This window comes from Euprymna scolopes, chromosome 29 (genome assembly GCF_053919585.1).
Source record: "Euprymna scolopes isolate OS-2025 chromosome 29, ASM5391958v1, whole genome shotgun sequence".
Lineage (NCBI taxonomy): Eukaryota > Metazoa > Mollusca > Cephalopoda > Sepiida > Sepiolidae > Euprymna > Euprymna scolopes.
The window spans coordinates 44,435,688-44,458,324 of NC_136510.1; the positions used below are offsets into that span (position 1 = coordinate 44,435,688).

Consider the following 22,637-nt stretch of genomic DNA (forward strand, 5'->3'; position numbering starts at 1 on the left):
TAATGACCAGTTATTATTTTAATATAAATGCACTTAAAGATAAGTCATGGTTCGTTATCTTGAATTTAATTTTAGTTTAGATGCGAATAAATCTATTTAAAATTCTTCAAAACGGGAGAATTCCACCCAAAAATCCTACAACCTTTTTCTCTTATTATTACATAGTAGTACAACTTATGGCGAGGTGTGGATCGAAGTTTGAAAAAGCAACAAATATTGCATTCTTATAGATATAAACATTTGACAGATTTGTACAATGATGTCATTTCTGGAAATTATACTTTTTAAATTTAAATATAAACACCGGCTTTTATTCCGTTCTTAAAAGAAAAAGCACGGGTTTTAAAGAAGAAACCCGATTAACATCTTAACCTAGATTTTGTAATTGTAAACTATTTTTAAAAGATTCTAGACTTATTTACTTAGGTATATTTATTAATTATATTTTTTTATTAAAAAAAACAAACAAAAAAGGTTTTAAATACAAGAGAAAATATAAAATAAATGTTTTTACGATAATTTGGTTTTATATATTTAAGAGAAGGAAAATAATATTTACGGTATTCGGGTATTATTTGCTAATTTAAACAAAGAAAACAGCTATTAATTTTTAATAGATGCAATATAGTTATATACAAGTTTATATATACAGAAATTGTTTAATATTATTATAAAATAAAAGTGCGAAAATGCGGGTGTGCAACTCCAGTGAGAGGCGGAGGCGAGGCGGCATTTTTTTCTTTTTTGTGTTTTCCACCCATTTTTCACGACCGTTTTTACCGGTTAGATCGGGTGGAAAAGTGGTCTCTAACGGGTTCTCAAGGTTCCAGGAGTCTGGACGGATATGAATCGGTTATCAGGGTGCCCGTGGGGTCCTTTCTTACCTTGCGTATACGTCTCTTCTGGATGCGCTCGGCGGCGAAAACCCTCTCTCCCATTTCTGGTAGTTCCATTTGTTATGGAGGCTGAGAGCCGAATGAAGACAGACTGAGAGAGAGAGAGAGAGTGAGTGAAACAGTGAGGGGGGGGGGTTACAATAAGCTTTACACCAATATAAAAAATAATATTAATAATAAAAATTAAAAAATTAAAGGTTTAGATAAAATAAAATTTTTAAAAACCTGTTTTAATGAAATTAAAAGTGCGTGTTTAAACCCTCCATTTTGTAAAAGTTAACATAATAACATTTAAAAAAGGAGAATAATTTTTTTAAAATATCCATACTTAGGAGATTTATACCGTATAAATCTACCAAGTATGGATATTTTTTTTAATTATTATTCTCTTTAATTTTATGCGTTATTGTTAATTAACAATAAAAATTACTAGTTAACTATTTTTTATTAAGTTATCAGTATTATTTTTACTCTTTGCGACGGTATTACTATTGAACTCCCGCGGTACGGGAGGGTTAAGTCTAAGCGAAAGGTATATTGGGAATACGTAGCGGTGCCGTGAAGGGGAGGAACTATGTCAATGACGGAGGGGACGAATGAAAAGTGGTATATCATTAACGGAGGGGGATGAAGAGAAAAAGGGAGGGAGAATTGGTAAGAAAAAGGTTTTGGAATGTATAGATATACAAATAAACAGAAATGGAGAAAACACACACACACACACACACACACAAAACGTAAGTAAATTGGAATGCATGGTTTTACAAGAGGGGAAAAAAACGATCCTGTCTTTCTTAGATTCAACATACATGGGCTTTAAATGCAAGTATCTCTATTATCGGGCACTTGAAAAGTATTCTTAAAGTAAAAATAGAGAACTCGATATTATTTTTGAACAGTGCTTTTGCTTTGATAAACGACAGCAGTAACAACAATAATAATCCCCCTTCCCCTTCTCCATAATAAAGACCAATGTGTATTTATTTGTATATTAATAAATATATGTTCTTCCATCCCGCTAAAAAAAAGGTTAACAATCAAAACATGTGCCTTTCTCTGGCTCCCGGGCGAAGCCATTTCAAGCGATGGCAGGCAGGGAGCGAGAAATCAAATGTAAGTTAAGTCAAACAACAACCTCAGACGTACCGGGTACGTCACGTACCCCGCCGGCCCGCCGCCTGAAATGATTTTGGAAAGAATTTTTTTTTTTTAGATCATTAAAAATGAATTTATATATGAGAAATTAAATTACTTTTGTAATTCTGTGATTCCGAATGAATATTTTAGTAATATATAAGCGAGTGCGAACATTGGCGAAGCATAATTGTTTTCGTTATTTTTGACGGGATATACGTTAAAGGAGGAGGAGGAGGAGGAGGATTATTATTATTATTATTATTATTATTATTATTAGTAGTAGTAGTAGTAGTAATTTGATGATATTGCAAACCGTTTATTTATTCAATTCACCAACAACTATCCAGCGCAGATAGATAGTTTGGTAAAACTATACAAACACCGTGACAGCGAATTAACCCTAACCCTAACCCTAACCCTAACCCCAACCCTAACCCTAACCCCAACCCCAACCCTAACCCTAACCCCCTAACCCTAACCCTAACCCTAACGCTGTCACGGTGTTTGTATAATAATACCGATAGTTTTTTTACGTGCCTCCTCTCCCCCACTCTCTTAATAGCAAAGTTAGACTATAAGGTCAGTTTATAGCGGGGATCCAGCCCAAGTAATTCTCGGTGGCCTCAATCCAGCCCAACCCTTCAGTGTCCAGAATGCGTGAAGGGTCCAGAATGCTTGAAGGGCCCCTTCACGCATTCTGGATGGGTGCAAACATAGCAATGATCCGCAGTTCTCTATAAGGGCGTCTAAGGCGAACCGTCATAAACTAACCCTACTGCTAAAAGATACCGTACTGGAAATTATTTATCAAGTAACTTAAATAAACTTAAACCCAGCTATCAAAAGTGTTCGTATGTGTATGTGTGTGTGGGGGGGGGCGTGTAATTGGTAATCTTCTAGCTATCATACACTTCGCTACGTGTATTTTTGTAAGTTGCCCAACCTGTTGTAGCCTCAGTCGCAAAGTAGACAAAGAATAAAAAAGAACTTCAACTCGCTTTTTGTTTTTGTACAATGACATTTATTTCCTCATTTTCCAGCCACGCGTGACTTCTTATTATGGCTGTGACGTCCCCCACATTTCTCAAACGTGATTGTGCTTTCAAACGTCATCCACGTCTCTCATGTAATCACCTTCCCAAATGTGCTTTCTTCTTTTTATAGCCTTCTTTTTCCTTTCCCTGACGTCATTTTGCTCACAGCTGGGCATTTGCATATAGCTGTCCATGCTATACTACATTTTGATCCATTCATCCAAACACTCTTCCTTTCATATTATTTGAATTATTTGAACTACTATTCTAATTTTGAACATTATTTTCACTTTTTGATAAATATAACATCCGACCTTCTTCAGATATCGCTTGTTGAACCCAGGAAACTTTCTGCCAAACTGTTATGGGGTTAAAAGGTAATAAACGAAAGGAACACAGGATTTTTAGGAAACGAACATAGATCACAGGCAAAGCAAGTTGAGCAATACCATTCCTCAACCGATGGGTGTTTGCCCACGTCCTCCGTGGCCACGTGCCAATCTCTGAATCCGGACACCAGTACTCGATACCGGAAGTGACGTCATGAGATAGTCCATTAATCCCATGGAGGGGCGTCTCCAACACAAACTCGGTGGAATCTGCACAGAATTTCAAATGGAAGTCTTTATTTATTACAGCGGGGGTAGCATGTTCTCGTTCCATCAGTCATGACTGGGTAGAAGTTCAAGTAATCCGCAATTGTATTCTGAGTATCACTCACAGTAAAGATGAAACCTTCAACCTGCAAAAGAGTATCACTTACAACTTACTATACTTTATCCGTTACGGCACAGATCCTTGTCTACAAAGAGGCACCTGATAAAAGACACCTATAAAAGGCCTCCTTTACTGGACTCTCTTCGACCTCTGTTTATGTCTGTCTTCCAAGTGCAAGAGAATTCAGTCAAGGACCTCTTATAGGGTCCCTTTGTTAGGATTTGAAACCGACGGTATCAATGTTGTTCTGACCTTTGTAATATATATATATATATATATATATATATATATATATATATATGTACATGTACAGGATGTTGCAGCAGAATCTGACTCTTGACAAAAAGTAAACAAATAATAAAAACAAAGTTGTATATGCAAAGACTCAACAGTTTGACAATCAATTAATGTTTTTTTTTCCTTCCAGGGTGGAATATGAGTGTAGAGCTTCTTTTCATATCGCGAAGAACCCTGTAGAAGTGATGGTCTGTTTTGGGTTCAAAGAGAACCATAATCATGGACATTTGGAGGGAGTGGAACGTGTGTGAGAACAAGGATGAGTTTACTGCCTAATGAAAGGCTCACAACGTTCATTCTTTGGCGGTTTGAAGTGACGAGTTCGTCACCATTGTGACAGTTGACAATGATGGAAGCCAGGTCTATACCAAGATCGTTGCTGACATGTGCTGTCACGAGTTCATGATCTGCCAAATGATCAGGAAGGATATTGGTTATTCCTCCTGCCGCAAGCTGATCACAAATGCCTATAATGAGTCAAGGAATTGTCAAAGTGACAAATTTGCTGAATGAGCTCAAATATTAGTTTGCCATTCGCTTTATTTGCTTTATTTATTTTTTACTTACATGTCATTATTTATCAAGGCCTAAACTAGTATCAGGTGGACGGTGATACAACAGCACAATGATTGGTAATAATGGTGATTGGACAGAATTTGATTATTTAAGAAGCTGATTCAACACGAATTTGTTTACATTGGACTTGAAAACAACCATATTGTGTTCCACAGACGAGCAGTTATAGAAAAGAAACTATGTTCATAGAAGTTTCGTTTTAGTTTTTTCAGGTAGAAAGAGAGAGAGAGAGAGAGAGAGAGAAAGAGAGAGAGAGAGAGAGAGAGGCAACAAACAACAAATAAATAAATAAAATAAAATATTGATCTTCTTTTCTAAATTCAAGATTGTTTTTTTTTTTTGTTTTTTTTTAAATTATTATTACTTACTAACTATATCTACCTGGCATTGTTCGGTAGTCTTTAACTTTCATTCTTGTTTCATTCATTTAACCATCCCCTTTGCCTTATAGGAGCAGCAATGATTACAGTCAAGATTGTTATTTTATTTTAGACTTCTGGTTTATACTGTCCATTTCGCTGGATAATTAGATATGGTCAAGTCGACAATAAAGCCATTCCTAACACAGTGGTGAGCTTTTATGTTATCTGAGAGGAAGATAATAATTAATCAGATGGAACCATACATTGCTTGTCACCGTCGTTTCTTCTGCAGAGCAAAAACCAGAAGTCAAAAGAGCAGATAATTTTGATTATAACCACAACAACTTAAACATAAAACTCTTTAATTAAACTCTTAATTAGACAAACTCTCAATCAGCAACTTCTTTTAGCCAATCTTAGGCGCTAAAATATTTACCTCTGAATGTTACAATTTTGTGCAAAATATAAAAACCCAAACACCAGTATCTCTCTCTCTCTCTCTCTCTCTCTCTCTCTCTCTCTCTCTCTCTCTCTCTCTCTCTGTGTTCTCAGCTTTCTGACAATGGTGTGATCTATTCCTCAAATTTGATGACCCCTACGCAACCATCTGATAACTGAAAATATTTCTCTATACATGCAAGTACACCTTAATCTTATGTTTGTACCTACTACAAAAGTGTCTACTCCAACATTTGAATGCGCTACATTTCAGCACACAAGTATAAAAAAAGACCCTCACTTTTACCAAATGAAAACACACATATAATTTCAAACTCTAGTTATCAAACTTTCAAAGATAATTGAGTCATCTTTGTTAATATGTAAATAAAAAGAGAAATGAAAGGGAAGTATTGTACCTATTTTCAATGCCTCCCCACGGGATAGAGTTAGACACCAGGATCGTTTTTTAACATGGAGAAAAGGTACAAAAATAAAAAAAATTGTCTCAGTCGTGAAGGACTGCTCCTCCACCAAAAGAGAACAAGAAATGGAAGTGCAGCATCTGAAGAACAGATACTACACTTTGAGATATTAAATCTTTTATTCATGTTAAAAATACAGTCAAAATCAACGATGAACAAAAAACTTAGGCACATGGCCAACTCAAAATGGGGGATTGTGGGGGGTCGTTGGTCATCCTTGTCACTCCAGAACTAAACAAAATCAAAAGTTTCTCCCAGCTAGTATCTTCTTTCACCATAATACCGCATTCACCCTTTCATATTGGGGGACGTCCTACTTAACTCCCAGTTTTTAAAACATTTTTTATTGACGTGTAAAAACAAAAAAGATAGCAATAAAATGGTACAATAATTCATTTGTGTCAAGGACGGGGGGGGGGAAGAAAAAACAAAAGGTGATTAGTAGGACTCTCCTAACCCCCGTCTAGTTGATAGGCTGTCCGTTCCACTAGGTTTGTAAAAGGAACATACTACACTTTGATCTTGGCCAAAAGGCCAAGTGACTTTGTGGAAGTATTGTAGTACTGTACAGATATTGAAGTCATAACGATATTCATGTTATATTTCAATTTACTTCAATCAAACTTCTCAGAAATCAAGAGGCTAACACTTGATCTCTATATGAGACACAGATATTCGAGTGCTTCATTAAAGGTCTTTACATCTCAAACACTGAGTTAGTAAAGAAGTCGAAACAAAATTTTTCTTTCCTCAGTTGATCCTTTAAATATGTTATCGTATATCTTTCTTGTCGTCTTTTGGTCTTACTGGATTTCAGGACAAGAATTCATCTAGTCTGATGGAGCACCCAGCTTAGTGCTGTTACTTTATGTAACGTTACTTGAAGAAGGTGCACCATTCCTCGTAAAAGCCAGTATGAGTTAACCATACCAAGGAGATCTTATTTGGGCCATGAATATTGTGATTTTGGATATTTAGTCAGGGTTTACTTGGAAGGAAAAGTATCCTTGTGCTAGGTTGTCCTGACAAACCCCTGTACAGAGAGATCTTAGACACTCAAGGATAGTGACTAGTAGGCATTCTAGTTCTCTTGTGTGTGTGTGTGTGTGTGTGTGTGTGTGTGTGTGTGTGTGTGTGTGTGTGTGTGCGTGTGTGTGTGTTATTTAAAGTTTTATATTAAGTATCTGTGTGCTACTGTACTGAGGAGCTTTTTGTCAGACGCCTTTGGTGGTTTTCATTGCATCTCAAGGGAGAAGATTGAGGGTTAGTGCCATGGAATGAGTTGGATTTTTTGGATTCCCTCCCCCTTGGAGAAGTTTTTTTCCCCTAATTTAAAGCGCCAATAGGGCAGCCAGAGATAGGCAGACAAGCATTTGCCTTGTTGTAAATAATTTGCCTGCTAATGGGGAATTATTTATTGCTTGTGAATCGATTTTGCTTGCCATTCTACAATAATGCCTTAAAGTTTAATTTTGACAGAGTTGGATTCATTTCATTTCATTCTGTTTCATTCAAAATATTCACAAATTTATTTTCATTTTTTTGTACGAAATCGTTTTGTTTTGCTCATTTTTTGTTTTGTTTAATACATCTCTAAGTATTTAATTATAACCAGAATGCCGCAAAAGGTACTAAGGCTTAACAAAAAACTATGAAACATGAAAAGTCATAATTAGAGCCATAAAAAAATTGCATTTATTAATCAGACGAAATGAAATGAAACAAAATTTACTAAAACGAAATGAAATGAATGAAACATTATATTTTGCAAAATTTTTTCTACGAAAGTTTAACTCTTGCTTGGTTCAATGTGGCCTCCTGGCCAGAAAAAAATGAAGAATCTAGTTGGCCTTGTCTTTTTATCAACTTCTATGATGGGCTCAGCTCGCCTAAGAGAAGGCCTCTGATTGGACAAGCCAGAAAAGATGTTGAATGATTTCACCAACCGGCACCAAACTTAGAAAGAAAGCACAGATTAAAAATTGTAATATCGGTTCACTGTAGCTCCATTATTATTGCATGTGGTAATGTTACTACATAAAAACTATAAATAAAAGCATACAATGACATTATCAGAATACACATGCGAAAAATAGATAACAAAACAAAAATCTTTTTGCACGATAATTTACGCCTCCCCTTGACAAAAAAAAATATATCAAAACAGCAACTACGAGGGGCGTGCAATAAGTAATGCCTCCGACCCACTTCCAGTTGTCTGATCTAGCTGAAATTTTGCATGTGCAATGATTTATATCTCTATGGGTTATGTGGCAAATTACAGCTCTGAACTAATTGTGGTTTCTGTTTTACAGGTGTTTGAACTGAGTCAGGTGTGAAATGGAGCCTGTTGAATGTCGAGCAGTGACCCAGTTTTTGTATTTGAAAGGACGCACATCACAGGAGACTTTTGATGAAATGAAAGAAACTTATGGTGATAATGCCCCATCATATGACCTTGTAAAACACTGGCATCGTGAATTCAAACATGGCCGGAAGTCTGTGGAAACAGCTCCCAGACCTGGTCGCCCCCCTTCTGCCATTGATAAGGCATCTGTCCGTCAAGTTGAGGCTGCCATTTTGGAAGATCGACGCATTACTATTCGCCAAATAGCCCAAGATGTCAACATTAGTACAGGGTCTGTGGAAACTATCATTCATGACCATTTGCATATACATACGTGTCGAGTGCTCGAGGATGAATTTGATGTGCCAAGAAGATGAGTCAAAGCTTTTCAAAAGAGTGATTACACAGGATGAAACCTGGGTCCATCACTATGATCCAGAGACCAAAGCCCAGTCAATGCAGTGGAAGTACTTGGACTCAACATCCAAAGAAGGTAAGGGTGCAGCCCTTCACTGGCAAGGTCATGCTCACAGTCTTCTGGGATCAGGACGGAGTAGTGATGACAGATTTCCTGGCAAAGAGTACCACAATTACAGGAGCCTATTATGCTTCACTTTTAGAAGAAATTAAGGGAAGCTATCAAAATCAAGAGGCAGGGCAAGATCAGCAAAGGTACCCTCCTCCTGCAGGAAAACGCTCCGGTCCACAACTCGCATGCCGCCAGATCAGAAGCACGGGCGTGTGTGTGGTTATGAAATCCTCCCCTATCCTCCCTATTCTCCTGACCTTGCACCCTCTGACTTTCACCTCTTCCCAGCCATGAAGTTGTTTTTGAAAGGAAAGCATTTCCCAGATGATGTAGCCTTGATTTCTGAAGTCACGCCGTGGTTGGAGGACCAACCTGGGGTGTCCTATAAAAACGGTCTCCAGAGCTGCATCAAACAATGGGAGAAATGCATAACTCTGGGTGGTTCCTATGTAGACAAAGACTAATATCTGTGCCAAGTTTCGTTGCTTTACTACTATGGGAAGTGGGTCAGGGGCATTACTTATTGCATGCCTCTTGTAAACAATACTGAAAGTGTTGTGTTATTATCATAAAAGGGGACCGTATTGTAATCGTCTAATGTTCTGTCTATTTGTGATATTTCATATCTAATTGTTCATATGCTTTTGTGTGTGTGTGTGTGTGTGTGTGTGTGTGTGTGTGTGTGTGTGGAGGGGAGACTGAAAACCTGTTTTGGACGAATATTCATTCACTCCAAGACGATGAATGGTTTTATATAGTTTTTTATTCACCTTCCAGATGTTGATTGCAGAAGAATGGAAAGTGAATGTCTTTGCTTGCATAGGTCTTATTATCACACACGTCAGCGCCCCCCCCCAGTGAAGGGGAGGGGACGACCTGTTCAGCCATCTGTTTTTCTCTACGTCGAAACCCAAACTCAAACTCACTGACTCCAGCTAACCTGATCACGTGACTTACACGCAGATCCGATCAGCTGACTCTCACTTCCGGTAAAACGTGTCTACAATATGATTTAACATATTTCTTTCTTATTTTCGATCTATTTCCTGACAAAAGGAGAACAAATACAATTAAAAAAAAAAATGGTCAACACAACAACGATTGCAACATTTGAGGAAGAACTATATTTACATCCTTTTCAGGAAGGTAAACAGATTTGGTTTTGAAAAGCCTGCACACTAGAATAAGCACATTCTGGCCTACATATAAATGCCCAAGCAGTCCCGTCAACATTTCAGGGGTGTCCCAGGTGATTATCAATGAACTAACTTCTTCTCAGAGCATAGGTAAAGCTTGGGAGGATGGGCTCCCAAGGACTAAACAGAGCCATACTTCAGGCTGACAGCAACTACGTTACTTTTGGATTCATTTTCAAGATTTACTGCTGGTATGACAATGTACTCCAGCTGTGTCAGTGATATTGTCTCTCTCTCTTCTTGAAGTGATCTTTGAATACTCGAGAATGAAAATATTACTCATGCATTCTGCAGTTGTTGATATCACCGACTTTTCTTTTTTCTTTTTTTTTTTTCTTTTTTTTTTAGGTCTGTACCTGAGCAATAAACTAATCTCTTCTCGGAAAGTAGTTAAAGTCTGGGAAGGTAGATTTCCTAGGACTAAACGGATCCATACTTCAGTCTAACAGCAACAAAGCCACTGTCGGATTAAATTGTCACGCACATTTCCGCTGATTGTACAAACAACTATTCAAGCTTTTGTTCTCAAAGTCATGTTCAAGCAATAAATTGTAGATAAAGCCTGGGAGAGTGAACTCCCTAAAAATAAATATAACTACATCTCAGCCTGACAGCAACAAAGTCATTGTCGGATAGAATGTCAAGGACATATCTTTGACCTTGACTGCATTAGATTCCAACAAATCCTTCTGAGTGACACATTACTCTCTATTTGTACCTAAAACTAAGCAAAAATTTCATGAGCAGAGTTTGTTTCCTAAAATTACCCTGCCATGGGACAAAATACCACGGAGCTGCTTTTGAAGGCTAATGTAAACAAGTTCTTGATGAGCCACTCTCTAAAATAAATTAACTTATTCAATTTCCACTATCACCGACCATCACGCTACCCATTAACCCTAATCCTTGAGTGGTTTCCTTGATAAGGAATGACTATATGGAAAAAAATAAAATATTTTGAATAGATTAGATTTTACTCACTAATTTTTATGTAACAGCATGTATATATATAAGAATAAAATTTCAAAAATAAGAGCTTAATATTTACTCATACATGAGTTACAGAAGGTTAGAACAACATTGGTACCATCAGTTTCAAATCCAAACAAAGGAGACTAATATCTGATCGCCTGTGTCAGACTCTTTTCAGCCTCTGTTTATATCTGTTTCTGCGGAAATAGCTTCTCGAGATACCCATGACATAGAAAAATGTTTGCTGATAGAATAACCCTGAAGATGAAGAAATTCACACCGAGATACTCTACTAGAAATCCCCCCCCCACAGCCAAGCAACTTCATAGCCCACAACAGCACCTAAAGCCAACAAACATCTAAGACAGTAAACGACCAAGTTCTCTCCAATTCTCTCTCCTCTGATCTTGAGCACGTAGTACAATGGGGAAAGGAGTGGCTGGTTACTTTTAATGCATCTAAAACCAAGCTTCTCTCTCTACATCATCAACATTCTGATCCACATCTGGCATCAATTGAAATGAATGGCTCTCGTCTTCAGGAGGCCTCAAGTTTTGACAAGCTTCTGGGCTTGACCATTACTCCTGATCTTAAATGGAACACGTACATCAAATCTGTTGCCAAGGCCGCTGGAAAAATGGTGGGATCTTTTTATCGATCCGGTAAATATCTCACTGCTGATGCTATTCTCTATCTATATAAGAGCCAGGTACGTCCAAGGATGGAATACTGTTGCCACATCTGGATATAAACAGAGCTGCTAGAAAGGACTTGTCCTGCCTTGATAGAGTTCAAAATAGACTTCTTAGCCTTGTAGGAGATGTCCTTTTCTCTTCCTTGCAACCTCTATCTCACAGAAGAGATGTTGCGAGTTTGTCTCTGATGTATCGTTATTTTCATGGAAAGTGTTCGACTGAGCTTCAATCTATGGTCCCCCCTCGCCAAACTTTCACAAGAAACACTCGTCTAGCTGTACACACTATCAATAATTCCCCCCACTCTTTATCTGTGCCTAAACCTAAACGTAGATTCCATGAACAAAGCTTCTTTCTTAGAACTGCACGCCTGTGGAATTGTCTTCCGTTTTCCTGCTTTCCGGCTGACTACAATATGGTTGTGTTCAAGTCTAACGTAAATAAGTTCTTGATGAGCCGTTCCATATAAGTTATCAAATTTACCAAATTTTCATTACTAATGATTACTATGTTGTCCAATTTCTACTGTACACTCTTTAACCCTTATCCTTGAGTGGCCTCTTGGTCTTGATAAGTGGTGATGCCTATGTAAAAAAAAAAATAAAAAAAAATTCAAGACTCGAGGTCTGCCCTCATTTGGGCTCATCAGTTATGCACATCCAAACATTCGAAACCTGAATCTCTTGCCTGTAAGGCGAGTACTCTGCCACTTGAGCAACCGTGCCACATACAAGAAAATCTATTAATTTACACAGATCAAGCAAATCGCGGCGAACTCTGATCATAAAATGGACCTACTTTGTTTCAATCAAGGGGTGTGGTCATTCAACTAACAAAAACCCAAGCCGATGTCTCACAAGTAGGATTTATACACTAGCTAGGATAATGCTATCCAACATGCTAACCTAGCGAGCAATAATTAATAGAATTTTCAGAGCGTGAGAGATGGTATGATTATTTCCACAGTCAAGCAACGTTGCAGCTTACAACTCACACTCTGGAAATTATATATATACTAGCAGTTCAGCCTGGCTTTGCTTGGGCCCTATGTACTGTTCATAACTTTATGTGCATATATATATATATATATATATATATATATATATATATATATATATATATATATATATATATAACTACTTCATTTACTCACACAAATTTAATATACGAACGTATAGATTTAAGCCTGACGAATCCTACAGTGGATGAAACGCAGAATATTCAGTGTAGCTTAATCGCCATATATATTTTATAAATTACTATATATATATATATATATATATATATATATATATATATATATATATATTAAAAAGGTTGACTCATGTCCAGATAACCTACATCTAAAATTTCAAGTGTTTAGACCCAAAATTGGCTGAGGAGTTTGGTAGAGTCTGCAAAGCTCAACTCTTTCAACTTTGACCTCCTGGCAGGCAAATTTTTGCCCAAAAACTGATTAAAAAGCTTGGAAGGAAAAGTATCCTCGTGCCAGGTTGTCCTGACAAACCCCTGTACAGAGAGATCTTAGACACTCGATGATAGTGACTAGTAGGCATTCTAGTTCTCTTGTGTGTGTGTGTGCGTGTGTGTGTGTGTTTGTAAATATGATTTTTTCAATTATATTTCACTTTTTTTATATACTAATCCTTAATTTATAAAGCTCAATGTAAATACAGAATATATAACAAATAAATGACAGAAGTTTATATTCCAAATTTCATGATGTTGACCATCTTACAATTTATTCCTTTAATTACGTTGACATTCACAATTTTTGACAGTAACTGTTTCGTAGCGCTGAATCATTCACTTAATCATTATATTAATCAACGAATCTATTCTGCCCATAACTCGTCAGAAGAAACAGCAACTATCAATCCATCAAAAGAAAATAAAATGCATTTGGGCATGATTACAAAATCAGAAAATTGGAAGAGAAGTGGCAATTACCTTTTATTTTATCTTTTATTACGTCATATATATATATATATATATATATATATATATATATATATATATATATATATATGTATGTATATATATATATATATATATATATATATATATATATATATATATATATATATATATATATATATATCTTGCTAGATTCGCTGATGAGTCTTAGACGACGAAACACGTGTCAGTGGACAATTATATTTAAAAAATAATATATATATATATATATATATATATATATATATATATATATATATATATATATATATATATAACAGTGGAGTATTTACATAATTGCAAGCAACAATGTACACTAAATGACCTCTGCATTTTTGTGTGTCAATTGAGTGTCGAGCAGAAACAAGAAGTTATGCGTTATTTACGTACAATTCTCTCTCTCTCTCTCTCTCTCTCTCTCTCTCTCTCTCTCTCTCTCTCTCATCTAAAAAAAATATACTTTAGCACGCGATAATTCTTAAATACTACTCATCCATCCTTACCGGATCTGATGTCGCCTAAGAAGATAAAAAATAAAATTATTTGTGTTTACAAATTAACACTTTTTTTCGGTATCTTTGAGATGAATATTTATAATTTGCATTATTTGGGTTCCTATTCTCATTTTGGTTTTTATATATATAAACGTTTCAACCGATGTAACCTCCGCCCTTCTTCAGGTGCATTTTTACGAACTTGGGAATCTTTACAAAATTTCAAACTAAACTCTTGATTTAATTCATGGATGTAGATTGTTCTCATTCCGTCAGACATGAGACGCGTTTTGTCAATTTGTTATTCTCAGATCTTATTGTCCGCAGAAAAGAATAGATGGGTTTTTTGTAGGCGTGCCCCTCCCTTAATACTTCCACCAAAAACGGATAAAATGCATGTTGTACTAAGACACACACACGCGCGCGCATGTTTTATCACTTACTCAAGACGATAGAATCGTGACTTTCGTAAATAGTAGGCCTCTCCACTAAAATATACGTGACCTGCTAACGTCACAGGTGAAGTCCTACAATCACACACCTACAGCACTGACTATTACGAAGGATGGTTATTTTCTGTTTCAATTCCCTGAGAAATTAGCAAGAGATTCTTAAAGTTGGTTCAAAGGTGACTGTATTTTATTTTTTGAAAAATGAAAAAAATTATTTTACATTTGGACACGTGCAATTTTTTTTTGGAGTGGGGGGGGGGGCGAGGAAAATACTGTAAAGCTTTATATTTGTTAAGTGACTTTAATTTTTTAGTTAAAAATGCAACCGTTTGCAAATAATTTTTAAATGAGATTTTTTTATATTCCCTTTTCTTGATAATACAGCAAACAAGGTTGCATTTATCTTTTAACTGTATAATTTTCTAATAAGGATCTTAAAAAGAAGTGAATTTTTGGTCAGAAATTTGAAAATAATTATTTTTTTTAGGTTTTAAACCTATTGAACAAATAATTTTATAGGATATTTCCCAGTCTATTCTCTTAATAATAAATAAAACTTTTTACAGTATTATTCATATATTTTGTAATCTTTAATTTTCGCTATCGAGTGTCAATAAACATAGCAGATGTTTAATCTCGACCAGAGATGTTTTAACTTATCCATTTCATTCTTTTAAATTTATTTGGTTGGTGCAAAAATAATGTCGTTTTAGACGGTCAACTTCAAAAGAGCATAACTCCTTTTATAATAAACTTTATTTTAATCGAAATAAGAACCATTAGAATCGACACATTTTTACCAACAAAAAACAAGTTTATTTATCCCATTAGGTTAGAAATCCAGAGTTCTGGAAGCGATTAAGTCATTGAAGGCCGATTTGGCATCACTTCGGCTTTTTAAGCATTTTTCGTGCAGGAAGTTGTTGAGATGCTTGAAAAAGTGATAATCGGTGAGCGAAAGGTCTGGTGAATATTGCGGATGAGGCAGAGTCTCGTAACCAATTTTTTCAGCTTCTGCAGAGTCAGTTGAGCAACATGCGGGCGAGCGTTGTCATGGAGGAAAATTGGTCCTTTCATATTGACCAATCTCAGGCACATACTTGTGCATTTTGTCAATTTGTCGGCAATACTTCTCCACCGCAATCGTTTGACCTGGATTCAAGAAGCTGTGATGAATGAGACCAGCTGCAGGTCACCAAACAGTCACTATAGCCTTTTTTTTTTTTGTATAATTTCGGCTTTGGGAAATGTTGTGGAGCTTCTTCAGCATTCAACCACTGTGCTGAACATCACTGGTTGTCATAGAGGATCCACTTCTCATCACATGTCACAATTCGCTTGAGAAATGGGTCGTTTTTGCTGCACAGAAGGAGCGTAGAAGACACAAAACAACGATTTTTTTTATTATCGTTCAATTCATGCAGTACCCACTTATCCAACTTTTTTGACTTCCCTATTTGCTTTAAATGATGAACAATTGTTAAGTAATCAGCATCGAGTTTTTCATGCAGTTTTGCAAGGCTCGGTTTCAATTAAGGCTTTCAAATGTTTGTTATCAACTGCAGTCGGCCGGCCACGACCGTCTTCATCTTCGAGGCTCTCATTACCATTGCGAAATTTCTTGAATCACCGTTGTGCCACACGTTCGTTAGTGGTTCCTGGGCAAAAACGTATCATTGATATCACGAGCTGTCTCGGCAACTTTTCAGCCTACTTTGAACTGGAACAAAAAGTCGTGCGGATTTGGATTTTGTCCATGCTGTCAAAAAGCCTGCAAAAAAATGAATGAAGAGATTGAGAACGGTAACAAATAACACGATTCGATAAAGCGAAAAACACGCCTCAAAATTATATATATATATATATATATATATATATATATATATATATATATATATATCAATGAGTTAATTCAGAAATCATATATAAAAGTAACATATGTGAGAAAACGATATTGTTTTTGCACCAACCTAATATTAAATTCCATTAAACTTTTTTTTTGTACAAAAATCGTTTCAAGTTTAATATTTTTATGAGAATGTTTCGTACAAAAATCGTTTCAAGTTTAATATTTTTATGAGAATGTTTCGTACAAAAATCGTTTCAAGTTTAATATTTTTATGAGAATGTTTCGTACAAAAATCGTTTCAAGTTTAATATTTTTATGAGAATGTTTTTTCTTGTATAATGGCATTCATTATCGACAATTTAACTCTTCAGGAAATGATGTCATTTTTCAGTGATTAGACCGACTTTTACAAAGGTGACGATAGAATCCATTCATGTCATTGGTTATTTATATAAAACATATCGCTTCCTTTATATTTCTTTCTCTATATAAACTCACACGTAGAGCTGTCTATCATCCAGAATTCTTAACATGGAGAAAGAGAAAACGCTGGCAGTCTTCACTTCAATATCATCAAGCTACTTACGTAACCTACCAGACAATGCCAACGTGAATTTGCAGGATATTAGGTCGTAAACTGGATAAGTATATGCGTTTATTGTGTATTTTGTGCCAGAAATTAGGGTTTCATTAATCAAGACTTGGACCCTAACAATAACCCTAAATATAATCATGCTCATAACGATAACCATAACTCTACTCTGAACTCTAACCATAACCATAATACTAAATATGACCTTAGCAATCACTATAACACTTAGCGATAACTTAACCATGACCCTAAATATAATCTGAACTCTAAAAATAATCCTAACAATAACCATAATCCTAACTATTACCCTACCCTAAACCTAAAATAACCTTAATCCTAATCCTAACCATAATCGTAGCCCTAACCTTAACCATAAACCTTAAACATTACCCTAACTCAAACCATAATCCTAACAATAACAATAATCATGACTAGAGTTATGACAAGAGAATATTCTTTTCATTTTTTTACTCTCTAGTATATATCCGACACAGTTAGACACAGTTAATCAATCGAGAACAACATCACTCTATCTAAAAACGTATTAGATATTAACTGATATATACTCAAGAGTAAAAATAATAAAAAGAATATTCTCTTGTAATAGCCCTAATCATAACCCAAACCATATACTAGCCATAAACATAATCCAAACCATAATTATAACCCAAACCCAAACCATAACCATAATTAAAACCATAATCATAACCCAAAACCATAACTAACTATAACCATGACTAAAATAAAAAAAAATGCATTATTTATTGAATCATCAATTTTTCTAACACAATTAAAATGTTTTTGACTTTCTAGGAGGGTATGACTCCAATGCTTTCGACGATCGTTTTTATAACCACAAGTTATAACAATCAACCAATCAGAAGCTTCAAATGTTATAAAAAATGTCGAATTTTGGATTCAACTCAGTTCGCTGCTAACCTCTCTCTCTCTCTCTCTCTCTCTCTCTCTCTCTCTCTCTCTCTCTCTCTCTCTCTCTCGAAACGATTGAATCGTGACTGCATTGATTCTCTGGTTATCACAGATTCCAGCAATTTAATCATGATGCACAGCAGATTGATTGGTCTGTACTGAGATTGAGATGACTGATCTCTAGAATTTTTAAATACCGGCAGACTAATGAAGTTTTCTAGAGTGTTGGGAAATATTTCTTCTTAAGGCAACAGCTTTGTAAGTACGGGAGCTAGTTCCGGTTGAAACTTTTGGAGTATTAAGACTGGAATGCCGTTGGGGATAGTTGCTTTAGTGGAATCAAGGTTTTGATAAGCAACATTACATACAGATATTTATATCTCGCATAGTGTGTTTTCAGTCACAGGAGGAAATACGTGGCCCTGATCCCAAAAGGTAGAATTTGCTGCAAAGTTCTTAGCAAAGAGTTTTGCTTTTTAAGATGCTGACGAAACTACTGGTCAATTGATGATGGTAGGGATAGAGGACACGTTTTTGTTCAGGACCATGTTGGGTTCGTGGAACTCCTTGTCGACTCTAAAGGCCAATTGCTATGGAAACACTCATGTGTTAAATAGATATCCGTATGTGTGTGTGTGTGTATATATATATATATATATATATATATATATATATATATATATATATATATATATATCTATATATATATATATATATATATATATATATATATAGGCTTCCTCCAGTTTTGACAGACTATGGATACCCATGGTAAGGATGCCTGCACGTGAATTTTTTGTGGCAAGAGTTGCGCAATTCCAACCACACCTCTTCTGAGTCGACATTGTTGAATACCAGTGGCAAGTTGAGGTTCAGAACGACGATATATATATATATATATATACGCTCGCTATACGGCTACAATGATTATATACACCCCAGTATACGGCATAACAATTCGTGCCGTTACAAAACCTCTTTATATTATATATGCCATCTTTTTTATTGCCCTCCCCCCCGCTACGTAACAGTATGATATTGCGGATGTCACATCCCCAGCTTGAATAAAATGATACGAAAATTGAAAGAAGAAGAAAAAAGAGAAACCAAGAAATAACTTTATGGAATCATCTTTATTAGAACGCAAATAAAAAGAGAAGAAAGGAAAAAGGTGTTAGTAAAGGAATGCAGCCATGAGTTCGGACGAAAATAAAAGGTTAAAGAGTTCACGTGATGTTAAATAAACGCCTCGTTGGTTGGGAATAAAGAAGAGTTCATATCTTAAGGATTGGGTGAAAGGTGTTTTGATTGTGCATCTAATTGTGTGTACAGTCAGCACCAACCCTATTCAGGGTTTAACCGGCTTCCTTCGAAGGAGGAAGTTTCATGGGAGTATGAAATTCACAAGCGGTCCCAAGTCGCATATATAATTACCAACACATGAAACGCTTCAAAACATTATTCTTTCTAGAAATACAGTCTTTTTATAAGAAAAAAAATGTCACCATAAAAACTTTAATTTGTGCCCACAACAGCATTAAACTTCCGGGATTTAGCAAAACTAAATTGTTTTCAACTGATTTCATTTGAAAATAATTTGGTTTCTAGTTAATTTGAATGAAAACAACATTTTTTTTCGTTTTTGAATTTTCGAGATAATAATTTATGAAGGATGATATCAATGCAGTAAAATCAGAATGACGAAAGAAAACAAATAATCGCAGACAGTATTTGGGTTACAAATTTTCACAAAATCAATTTTTCCAAAAATCTTTCAAATATCAAATCAAATCACTAAATATGGGACTTAGAGTTCAATAGTAATACAAAAAATATCCGGGATGGTGTGACATCATCGATAATTTCGTTCTCAAAAGGACTAAATTATTTAATTATTTACAACCTTTGTTTTTGTGTATTTTTTTTTTCATTAGTTAAATAAGTAAATTAACAATCGATTTCCGTTTTTTTCCTCTGCAAGATGTATCGTCATAATTCGATTTTCCGCATACAAAAACACTTTTTACTTTGGTTTGAGCTGGATTTTTTTCAGAGATAAAATAAATCTCTACATATATAGGATTTAGTTTGAAATTTCATCCAACTTTCTGAGTTCGAAATAAATATTTCCAAGTTCGAATAGATGTGAAGCATTAAAATATTTAACATTCTAATTTATGGAATTTATCAACGCATCATAATCTAAATTATTTTTCTTAGCATACGAGGTACTGCTAAAATTTACCACGCATTACATTAACAGAAAATAAAAGACAAGTAAAATTTGTGAGGGATGAAGACATTTCATTTATTAATAGTTTTTTCTACAACGAAGTATAAGGACAGAGAATGTGACACAGATTAAACATTGTTAAGTTTTGAGACATTTGTGTTGAACAAAGATGGCGGCTTAGTTCAGATCAGTAACCAAGATGGCGACCAAGAATCAAATGCGGTCCGTCGCGTAGTTAACCTCTTAAGTTCTGAGATATTATGTTGAACAAAGCTGGCGGCGTTACATTTAGATACATTGTTCACATACATCGTAGAATGCACAAGATTAATAGATTGGAATTTTTAAGACACGCGATGGTTGATCAATGTGGGTATGGTCAATGGTTCTGTAGAGAGAAATGTAAAATCTATCCATACAAAATAAATTAATTCATTTAACAATTCATCCCGGCTGTGTTATTAAAAAAAATGCTCCGCTGAGGTTGTTCCAGTTCTCTCCAAACTTTACAATAAATGCCTTAACGAATCTTGCTTTCCTGACTGCTGGAAAACCGCTTCTGTGGTACCAGTCTTCAAGAATTCTGGTGAAAGAACTGACCCATTAAATTATCGCCCCATTAGCCTTCTCCCGCTTTTTGCCAAAATAGTTGAGTCCTTAATTAATCACGCCCTAGTCCAGCTGCTAAACTCCTGACTGACAAACAATATGGATTTAGGCAAGCCCGCTCCACAGCAGATATCTTAACTGTAATCGCTGAACGTATATACCGTCTACTGGACAAAACAGGGGAGGGTAGAGCGGTAGACCTCGATATATCTAGGGCTTTTGACAGGGTATGGCACGATGATCTTCTAAGGAAAATTAGATCATATGGAATCACTGGAAGAATACATAATGTAATTAAATCCTTCTTAAGTAAGAGAAAAATCCAAGTTGTCCTCGACGGTCGTACATCTAAACAATATGACATAAATGCAGAAGTATCTCAGGGGTCTATCCTTGGAACTTATTATTCCTGATATTCATAAATGACCTCCCTGATAAAATTGTTTCTGAGATTGGTATATTTGCTGATGACACCACTCTCTATAACAGGCACTAGGGGGAAACAAATGAACACATATTTAAGGAAATGGCAGAAACACTAGAGGATGACCTCCAATCTGTAGTGGAATGGGGACAAAAATGGATGGTCACATTCAATGCTGCCAAGACTAAGCTTGTTTCCTTCAATAATTACAAGAAACCTTCTCTACCACCAATAACAATGGCCGAAAACACATTACCCGAAAATACTTCCTTTAAACTCCTCGACCTAACGTTTTCAGGGAACATGAACTGGAATAGATACATTGAGAGCATTGCCAAGGCTGCTGTAAAGAAGGTGAGCTCTCTCTATCGTGCTAGAAAACTACTTACGCCTGAAAGTATTCTGTACCTGGTGCATCGCCTGCTTGTCTTTCACATCTGGACAGGGTTCAAAAGAGAGTCGCCAACCTGATAGGTCCTGAGCTGTCATCTAGGCTTCAACATCTGTCTCATCGACGAAATGTTGCGTCCCTCTGCCTGTTTTACAAGTGCTATAATGGTGAATGCTCTGACGAACTACAAGCACTTGTACCCCCTCGACATGACTACCCCCGACAAACCTGACAAGCAGCCAAGTGCCACCCTTTCACAGTAGAGATCCCTAGGTGTAAAAAAGCCTTCTACTCCAATAGTTTCTTCTCCAGAACTGCTAGACTTTGAAACTCTCTTCCGGGATTCTTCTTTTCCAACTGTACTGTATGATACATTTATTAAAATGTATAATAAATTATTTTATTGATTTTTAGCCGAGAGGAGATATATTTTTGGTATATTTTATTTACTGTATCATGTTTTGGCGCCAAAAAGACCCATTCTCTGCTCGTTCAAATTTTGTAAACAAAACAGAAAAAAGGAGAGGAGGAGGCCTGCGAGCAAAAGGAGAAGGGAGAGACAGAGATACTGTGAACGAAGAGTGGAAAAGGAATGAGAAAAGAAAGCTCATAGACGAGAAAGAGAGGAGAGAAAAAAAAGAGAGAGAGAGAAATAAACCGTACATAGAGAGAGATACTGTATAGAGAAAGAGAGAGATAGATTGTATATATATAGAGAGGGGGCTGAAAAAAAGTTGTCAACAGTCAGTGGAGCTTCGCGCTTCAAAGCGACAAGACGTAAGTTAGCGAAGGTCGGGGTGGCGAAGCCGGCGAAAGGCGACAGCAGCGTGGTAGCGACGTCGTGGAGGTAAATATCAACGACACCAGCCGATGTTGGCGACGACGATAAAGATCTGTTTTGATTAGCGAAACAAAAGAATGAACCCAGCGAAGGAAGGATCAATGGAGCAGTGAAATTTTTACTATAAATCAAGGGCTTCGATGAGCTTCGGAAACAAATACTTGGAGCAATTAACACGGACACGC

At 36.0% G+C, this 22,637-nt stretch overlaps 1 protein-coding gene across 1 annotated transcript in view; it reads right to left on the reverse strand.

Moving 5' to 3' along the window:
- Positions 1–1,033, reverse strand: part of LOC145252628 (uncharacterized) — a 59,408-nt gene extending 58,375 nt beyond the window's left edge. The window contains exon 1 of the mRNA XM_080112354.1: positions 885–1,033. Within this exon, the coding sequence (XP_079968480.1) occupies positions 885–953 (69 nt within the window). The 5' untranslated portion in view covers positions 954–1,033. The remainder of the gene's footprint in view (positions 1–884) is intronic.
- Positions 1,034–22,637: the final 21,604 nt, after the last annotated feature.